Raw genomic sequence first — 9259 nt, forward strand, 5'->3', positions numbered from 1 at the left:
CTCCTGCCTTCGTATTTCTATTAGTTACAGTTCTCCATCCTTGAACTCATAGATCGTGTAACACACGCCAAACCCCCGGGTCAGCTCCACGAACCTTATCGAATTGGTTAATTGCCACCGACAGCATTAATGATTTCATTCCAAGCCTTATAGGTTAGTGCATGTGCATGGACCTCGCAAGCACGAGAACATCGCACACACTTCAAACCTTGAGACACAGAAGAGACACGATGCCCGAATCAAGGACAGCCAGAGCCGAGTGTAAACTAGAATCTATGTACAATGACGCCCACCGCCATTCCGCGGTATAGATGTCCTTCGAGAATATTTTTTTAAGAAATCGACAGATCACCTAGTGGCGGGGACGCGCAAAGCCAACTAGCGGTCTGAATCTACGATCAACCCCCCACCCGGCATCATCAAATCAGTGCTAAACCCGAAACTCACAAGCCACAGCGGATGGGCACTAGATCCCACTACCGGTGTACATTGTACACGCCGAGGTTTGTCGAGAAGGGTGGTATGATGTGAGAGTTGACCTATTTAATCAATATTAGTGATATCAAGGGTAGACCTCTGCATAGCCCATCATTTCTATGGTCAATTGTAGTAACACTTATAATACCTCTACTTACTATATAAACCCCTAATAAAAATAAGTACCTCTTATAAAAAAGTAAAGCTTTATGAAAATCAAATTTGATTCTTATTTTTCGGCCTCCTAGTATCACCCCTAAAGAACAGGGTATTAATTATATAGCTGCGATAAATTGGCATGTTTGTATTGTTTGGTTAATAATGAGGGCCCATTATGGGCCCCAATGGGCCCTATGGGCTCCGTGGATGGGCCCATAGTCGGCCGATGGGCTCGAAGGTTGGGCTATGGGCTTTATGGGCTATGCAGAGGTCTAATCAAGGGGGTTGTGACTTTTTTGGTCGCGGGCAGAGATATCGTAAGGTTTGTTTCGAAGATTGGCCCACTCAGTTCGGAGATCTTAGGGTAAAGCAATTGTTCTAAGTTACCTACTAGCCCGTGGAGAGGTGTTCGACCTAGTGGGAAAAGTTTATGCGGTATAACATGCGGTATGGACTTGGCCAATTGCGTCTTGTCGTGGGGCTACGGAAAGGTAGTGGGGGGGGGGGGGGGGGGATGGTTTTCATATTTAGCGCCGAGAGATTTCATCGTCAAAAGTTATATGAAGAGAACAGCCCTGGGGCTAGACTTTATTTCTAGTATGGAAAGTGGGGAGCGTGTTCTACTATTTTTTCAACTTCACTATAGCGAACCGTGATCGTAACCAACGGTGATCATGTTTGTCTGTTTCTTGTTAGGCAGTGCTGTGGCCTATAACATAGTCATGATTATTTATCGTCTTTATTTTCACAAGCTCAGCAGGTTCCCAGGACCTCGCCTTGCTGCCGCAACAGGGTTGTATGAGATTTACTTTTCTGCCTGGGGACCTGGCATTTTTGAGTATGAGATTGACAATATGCACCGAAAGTTTGGTATGTCATCTAATACCTATAAAAAAAAAGTTATTGAATCTGACCCTTTCCAGGTCCTGTTGTTCGTATTACTCCCGATGAGATTCACATCCAAGAGCCGTGCTGGACTTCCAGCTATTCCGATGGCTGGATCAAAGGTACCGGAGAGCTGGAATCGGGCCATTATCAAGGTCGCAGCGTCCATAGTTCCCAGTACAAGAAACCGTCAATCTCCCGAGCACGACCTCTGCTTCGGGTAGAGGTCAATCATATTATTGACACCTTGATTGAGAAGCACCAAGTGCATAGGATTTTTAGCTCAAGGATGCGATGTCGGGTTAAACTTAGCTTGCGAGGTATCTCCGTCAGTTTCTCCGACTGGCTGAACCTTCTTTTCACTCCAGGGAGAGACAAGAAATAGTCCAAACCCGTATTCTGGACTCCCAAGGTGGAGTCAACCAATGCACTCGAATGAATGGGTTTCGGGGTTGACACATGAAGGTTGACAAAGACCCGATGGGAGTTAACCCCACGAAAATGTGGAGTCCGGCTCTTTTTGAGGCGAGTGGATGGTAATTCTACCAATAGCATGTTCCACAATCCGACACGAACTCGTATCTCGGGGTTCAATGCATCTCGACAGTGTCGGACTTTATTGGGGATAAAAAGAACAAAGAACAAAGAACAAAGAACAAGAGGCGAGAAAATTAACCTTGGAAGATCCAAGGTCAAAGAGAGGAGTTGAAGCTTTTTTTTTTTTTCGTTGAGCGTCTAAACGCCCCGCTTCTCCGATTCTGCCCTTGTTTAAAAAATGCCCAGAAGCCACTTACCGTGATCAATTCCTCATCTGATTTTTGTCCTCTCACATCTCTGCGCACACATCCTATATTCATTGAATCGCCATGGTATGTTCGCCCCCCCGGTATGCTCTATGCGAATTTCCTGATCCACTGCAAGCCCAGGGCGCGCAGATCCCTGCAGACTGAAACACAGCGCTAACACAATCGCGCCTAACAGCCTCACGCCGATTCCTCCTATTTCATGCCAGGTAGCTCCAAGGCCGATATATACGAACAGCTCCTGCTGTCAACACAAGGTCTTCTGGACGGCCAGCGGAATTGGGTTAGGTGAGTCACGACAGCTCAATCACAAATACGCGCGCTTCAACAACCGCGCGAACCCTTGAAAGCATGGTCGCTTACGACCCACCAGCAACCTCTCCAATGTCTCTTCCCTGCTTTGGCACGCCTACGCCTCCCTCCCCGCCCCCTCCTCATCCGTCAACTGGGCCGGATTCTACGTTCGCGACGACAAATTCCCGGCTCTCGCCTCCCCGGTCTCCTCGCCGCCATTGCCTGGCGCACCCGGTTCCGGTGGTGTGATTATCTCAACTACATACTCTTCCTCGGAGAACCAGCTTCTTCTCCTCGGGCCGTTCCACGGAAAGCCCGCGTGCCAGGAGATTCGTTTCGGCAAGGGCGTTTGCGGCACTGCTGCCGCGAAGCAGGAGACTGTTATCGTTCCTGACGTTCTGACTTTCCCTGGACACATTGCATGCGACGCAGAGAGTCGTAGTGAGATTGTTGTGCCTATCTTGGTCAATGGAGAGGTTAGTGCTTATTCCCTGGCGACCCTGACGCATTTTCTAGAGACAATCAGGTTTGGAGGAACATGCTCACATCTTCATTAATAGACCGTCGCTATTATTGACATTGACTGCACCGAGCCCTCTGGATTTGACGACGAGGACAAGAAATACCTTGAGAAATTGGCCACCTTCCTGGCTGAGAACTGCGACTGGTAAAAGCAAATGTAATATTCTTTATCTTTTTATAATGCTTACGAAAGACACGGGCTTAAAATGAATTTTTTTGGTTTATGATCACGCATCTGAGTGGTTGCTGTTAGCTGTTTTGGGTGCAAAGCCTCGTAGGGTTCCTTCCCGCGCAGAGCTTGCTATCACTCTTACGCAAAATTCTACGTATGCGTCAATTACTTATGAGCCACAAATGACTTGTCGTGGCCAGCCACTTCGCCGGGCCTAGTTCTGCGTGTCGGGTATATTAAATCCTACTAGAACGGAAATGCGTTGAAACCCGACCTCAGTGAGGTAGACTTCCTTCAACACCCAACAAGCATGTCTTCCATTGGAAAGCTGCTGGGAGTGAAGGCTCCTAACAAAGTGGTATGTCGGTATTCGTCTTGCATAGATCGTTTATGAAACATGCAGTATCGACAAGCCAGCGAATACCTGGTGTGCGCGATGTTTCTTGCGTCCAACCGTTCTCCTTGGGATAATAATCGAAAAAACAGTCGAATATCGCATCGGGGACCGAGCTCTTGCCGTCACCTTTCTTTTAGATGTATGTCTGGCTCTGAAAGATTTATCAGATATGGAGATAGCTATGTACTTGATTTCCTCTGCCACTTCCTGGCTTTCCCTTCCGTTCTAGTGATCAGGCCATGCCGCTTTTTGCTCACTGAATACTTACTAGTATATCTCCTCTATCTCTTTCAGTTTACCCTAATTGAAGTAGAGACATCTAAGGTCGTTAACTATATTAAGATAAGGTATATAATCCGGATCTAGAGCCTTCTCCTTCTAGTACTCGGTAGTATATCTCTTCTACCTCCTTTAGCTTACCCTTATCAGAGTGAACTCTAAGATTATTAACTATATCGAGGGTAGACGTATAACCTAGGCCCCGAGCTTTTTTATAGTTTACTAGTACTCGCTAGGGAAATTGTTCTTCGACCTATTTATAGTACTATATAAGTACTTAGATGATCTCTCGGGGCTACGATACGGTTTAATTTCTCCTTCCCCTCTTCCCTCGCCCTAGCTCTCTATATATCCTTCTTTTACTACTAACTACCTTCTTCGATACCGAGCTGTATATGCTTATACTCGTATCTACTAGCAATAAGCGTTCGCCGAGGTTTTTCTAAGCGGTTATCGCATTTCTATACTAGATCGAGCGACTTAGACTTTGAAATTTAATAAGCGAGGCATACATTTTGTACTAGAATAACACTTTAATAACGAATTTGCACTGGTCTACGCTTTTACTTTAACAGCAACTTGACTTTCGCTTCTCTCAAGGTTAGCCGCCTCTTTAGTTCGAAGAACCGACCTTATTCGCTTTTAATCGGATCTACGGCATATATTGACCTACGTTCACCTACTCTATACTACTTGAGATTGAGTTTATTTTAACACGGTCTTTAATGATCTACACTTAGTCTACTGCTCTTGCTTGCGACGGTGATCGTGCCTTTGCCACTAATCTCGCAACGCGCTTGTTTGGTAAGGAGAAGTAGAAATGAAAAAAAGAAATTCGGCCGCCTTAAATAGGCAAACCCTAGAAACATTTCTTACGTGCATAGCGATATTGTCCCTCAGCTCCAACTAATTTTGGTCTTAGGGCTATTGCAAGCAGTTGACCTGTAGCCTAGTCATACAATGTGCCCCTTGCTGTCGGATCCAGTGCAAACAGCCCGGAATCAGTAAGGGCTGCCTATCCTAGACTGGTCCAGATATACACAACCACTATAGAGCACTAGAAATGGAATCAAACATGCAGGTTAAACAGAATTCGTGTGGATCCATATCCAGGCAATCCTGAGGTTGCCTAGTATACGTATTGATAGTCTAGCATCTCGCCATCTGTGCGATCTGCAATGTAAATTTCAGTGCTGCCGGTCTGCACGGGCGGCACCCCGCCCAACTTCTCTCTGCGTTGCGTGTTTTGCCAGATGAGATACACCCGCATGACAATTACCAGGCCAATGCACATAGCAAGGCAGACCAACATAGCCGCAAACCCCGAGGGGTAACTTGGAGCTTCGTCGGCGAAGAACAACTGGGGTCCAATAATATTTCCGATGCAGTACGCGATAAAACACTGTGAGAGCAAAATTGTTTATTAGATAATCTGACCCTCAAGGCTGAACACGAAGAAGTCTTACCATTGCATTAGCTGTGGTTTTCTTGGTGATACCCGCAACGTTGGCGACATTCAAAGACAGCAGCAGCGGGAAATTAGCTGTATACGCGGATAGAAGACAGTAGCCTGAGTACCGAGCCCAAATGTGCGAGTTGTCTACTTGGCGGATGACGATAGCACCAACAAGAGCAATGACTGTGCAGATGGCCATCCAAATGGTCCGGGTGTTGGGGAGATAAGTGCTTCCCAGCGTAGAGGCAATGACAAAAAACCCTTGGAAACCCGTGACAATCATGCTCACTAGGAAGGTCTTGTTAGCCGAGAACCCCATGCCTTGGATGACAATAGCTGCGAACTGTAGACGGCAATATGTTAGTGGTTTGGGTACGATTGTTGGAGTATAAATCTTAGGTGATGAAACGTACGTTGCTAATTCCTCCGTTGGGAATGTTTGCACACAGCATAATCAGTACGGCCAGCCATACTTTTGGATCCTTGAGGGCTTCGAACATCTGTTCTCTCTTCCATTTGTTGCCCTTGACTCCTGTAAAATCTTCTTTCACGCGGTTGACCGCGCCAACTCGATCACCCTCGGAGAGGAACCAGGCCTTGGAAAGAGAATCCGGAAGGAGAAAGAACAGACAAACACCCCAGGCGACTGTGATGGCTCCGAAAACAAGGAATACAATCTATGAGCCAGGGTTAACTGTGAAATTCAGTTCCCGAGGTGGCCAGGAAGGGTAGGATGGGTCATATATACCCTCCACGCGGGGAAACTGGTGATATGCCCAAAAGCATACATCAGAGGCCCACTAAATAATCCCGAAATAACATTCCCCAGAAACCACACACCATGCCGGATTGGCTGTTCAGACCGTGTGTACCACATTGACGTAATGATACTGAAGCCCGGAGCCACGGCCGCCTCTGTCAACCCCAAGAAGAAACGTGTGGCCATAAGACCAGCAGGGTTCTGGGTTGCTCCCATACAGCATAGCACTATAGCCCAGATGATACTACCTGACTATCAGAAAATCATCTCATCATAGCAAACGAAAAATTTGGAGGAGGGGGGAAAGGGGGGCACCTACACAGAAAAAGCCATGAATTTGCCAACGGGAAACCGCACGATGAGAACTGCGATCGGTCCGGAGGCTGCTAGGTAGCCGAAGTTGAACAAACTAGATGCCCAGGAGTATTCCTGTCCTGAAAGGTGCAGGTCCTTCCGTAAACCTAGGATGGCCGCGTTGCTCATTGTGCTCTTATCCAAGTATTGTAGCATATAGGATATCACCAACACAGGAAGGAGGCTAATGAGTTAAACAAGTTAGATTTAATCCACGAGAGAAGGAGTGTTGAAATTGAAACCGACAAGGCATCGATTCTTCGTAGAAGGCGAGGCGACTCCTCGGGGGTGTTGCTTTGACAAGAGGCTATCTCTATATCAACTGGCTCTTTGGTAGAGACATTGTCTGCGTTTTTCTTCGATTCCGACATTGTTGGAGGATCTTGGTGTTGGAAGAAGAGATCATAAAGATATTTTAACTCTTGTAGTAGGCTAATTTAGATGCATAAAGCAAAGCAGAGTCCATTGATTTATATAACAGGCTATTCCAAGGTTGTTGGGTTATACTTTTGTATATCGTACATATCAACTCAAATGGACCACTTGGTTGCTTATCTCTCGAGCCAATTATCACTAGATTTCATTATCTTCATCTCTCCGGGGTCGAGAAAAAGCCGACATCCGACATACCCCCAGGAAATAGCCGGTCGGTAGTGCGATCTCAGATCATAAATCGCTCCAATTTACCAGACTGAAATTCAGAAACCAGCCCTACTCGCGCTTTACGAATCTGTTGGTTGGAAATAATGAAAAGCAGGGCCTTTTCCGCTCGTCGGTAATTTTCCCCTTGGTGTCGAAGATGCGAAAAGCGTCGCGACACCCAGTCCTGATGGGCCAGGTCATCTGTTTCTATTGCAGCCATGAATAATGGCCACGCAATACGTGCCATAGCTGTTTCTCCCTCGTCTCGATAAGCCTGATATGCTATGGTGAAAATTTCATCGAGCGCTCGGCACTGTTTGTCCTCAAATCTGAATGGCTTGGCAACGGCGGTAATCCGAAAGTACCAAAGCAACACCGCATGGTAGAAAGGCACGACAAAGCGAATATTAATCACAAAACGCTTTCGATCCCCGGCGACAGCCAGATCCAGCCGTCGAGCAGCGCCCAGAATCTCACTATATCGTTGGCCAATGTCGTGCAGCCCCCGCGCGACAGGAACCGGGTCCATCTGTAGCGGGTCGTTTTCGTATACATCGGCTAATTGAGCCAGCACGTGGCGCATCTGGCCGCACTCTCCATAGCAATAAAAAATTTCCCTACTTTCCAGGTCTTCTAGGAACTGAGTTTGCGGATACTCTGGCCCCCAGATGCTAAGAGGTAGTGTTACCGAGTAGCGATGGATTGCAGTGAACCCTCGAAGTCGAGATAAGATTCCATTTTCCGCCAATCCGGTCATAGCTGCGCCTAGAGCTCGGTTAAAGTCACCCCCGAGTTGGTGTGACTCGGCGCTCGCGTCTAGAAACGCGATCCAGACTATCATGCGGCCAGCGAAGGGAGATATGTGCCAGTGTTCGTCGGCCTCCGAAAAGCTTCGATCTAACAGGTCGCGCAAATTACTCAATCGATGCTGTAGGAACATGGCTGCCCCCTTTAAGTGTGCGATCAGACCCAATCCACATCCATCCCCGTAGCGTTGTTCGTAAATTATCATCAGCCACAAAGTAGCAAGGATGTTATCGAGATACTCTGGGTGTTTCTGGGTCGGACCCTGAATGGCTTTGGCTAGAAGCACCATCGCGGGATTATAATGCTCAACTGCCGCGCACGGATCAGCACCTAGCTGATAATGACGGAAAGCTGGTGTACGAACAATGTATGGTATAAATGACCAATGTTGACAACTCTAACTAACTAAAATGACAAAACCCGCTATTTCAACAATCTGTGCGGACCATGATGACTAACTGTAATATGCACTTTTGTATGGTATGCCTGGTACCCAATGTCACATGATGTTTCCGGTATATTACCTGGTTTCTACCATGTATTCGGACTTAGTATTCGACACACCCCCCAGTTCTTAAAGCCTGCATTTTCCTGGCTTCAAGAGCTGTCAATTCCTTCATTTCTGAGCCTTCCAATGGCTTCAATTCCATCAATTTCAGGCCTTCCAACAGCCTCTATTCTCGGATCAGATGACTGATCTCTCTCATCCCAATCAGCTCTCTGAAGAGATGCTGCTTCTGTCTCGGAAGCGCTTTCGTAAGGCCATCTGCTGGTATAGCCGTAGTTAGAACCCAGTCAACATTGACTCGACCCTCGCTAACCTCCTGTTTCATCCAGCAACGATTAATGTCAACATGTCGGAGCTTCGTATGTATCGCCGCCCCTTCCTTTGTTAACAAATCGACGGTTTGCTGGTTGTCACACATGATAGATAGTGGGTGGTTAGGTTGGAAGCCTAATGCAGAGAGGACTCGACGCCACCACTGTACAGTTTTGCCTGCCTCGGCTAGAGCTAGCAGCTCTGCCTCTGTGGTCGACGTGGTCACCGTCTTCTGCTTAGTTGCTTTCCAATCTATAGGGCCCCTATATAGCTTGCAAATATAACCCTCGGAGCTTTTCCTATCCTTATTGTCTCTAAACGATATATCGCTTACAAATTCAATTGATTTTGTAGCTAGCTGGAGACCGTGGTTTTTGTTATGTTGATCTTAACGATCTGTCTCTCTAGAACCATACTCGATGGCCTAGTACC

General features: G+C 47.0%; 4 protein-coding genes across 4 annotated transcripts; 2 read left to right on the plus strand and 2 right to left on the minus strand.

Moving 5' to 3' along the window:
* Window positions 1–1310: 1310 nt before the first annotated feature.
* On the plus strand, window positions 1311–1906 carry N7537_009644 (uncharacterized protein; the record flags this gene model as incomplete). The annotated part of the gene is made up of 2 exons (XM_056900698.1): window positions 1311–1506; window positions 1560–1906. The coding sequence occupies 2 exons, from the start codon at window positions 1311–1313 to the stop codon at window positions 1904–1906; spliced, it is 543 nt and encodes a 180-aa protein (XP_056749366.1).
* Window positions 1907–2387: 481 nt separating this feature from the next.
* N7537_009645 (GAF domain-containing protein) lies at window positions 2388–3289 on the plus strand (the record flags this gene model as incomplete). Its single annotated transcript, XM_056900699.1, has 4 exons — window positions 2388–2390; window positions 2503–2612; window positions 2698–3094; window positions 3179–3289. The coding sequence occupies 4 exons, from the start codon at window positions 2388–2390 to the stop codon at window positions 3287–3289; spliced, it is 621 nt and encodes a 206-aa protein (XP_056749367.1).
* Window positions 3290–5117: 1828 nt separating this feature from the next.
* Window positions 5118–6929, minus strand: N7537_009646 (Major facilitator superfamily domain general substrate transporter; the record flags this gene model as incomplete). Its single annotated transcript, XM_056900700.1, has 6 exons — window positions 5118–5390; window positions 5455–5787; window positions 5858–6121; window positions 6193–6448; window positions 6524–6742; window positions 6805–6929. 6 exons carry the CDS (start codon window positions 6927–6929, stop codon window positions 5118–5120), a joined length of 1470 nt encoding a protein of 489 aa, XP_056749368.1.
* A 290-nt stretch (window positions 6930–7219) lies between these two features.
* N7537_009647 (uncharacterized protein) lies at window positions 7220–8296 on the minus strand (the record flags this gene model as incomplete). The annotated part of the gene is made up of 1 exon (XM_056900701.1): window positions 7220–8296. One exon carries the CDS (start codon window positions 8294–8296, stop codon window positions 7220–7222), a length of 1077 nt encoding a protein of 358 aa, XP_056749369.1.
* Between the last annotated feature and the right edge of the window lie 963 nt (window positions 8297–9259).

The sequence above is a fragment of the Penicillium hordei genome (assembly GCF_028827395.1).
Source record: "Penicillium hordei strain IBT 12815 chromosome Unknown utg000005l_segment0_segment0, whole genome shotgun sequence".
Classification (NCBI taxonomy): Eukaryota; Fungi; Ascomycota; class Eurotiomycetes; order Eurotiales; family Aspergillaceae; genus Penicillium; species Penicillium hordei.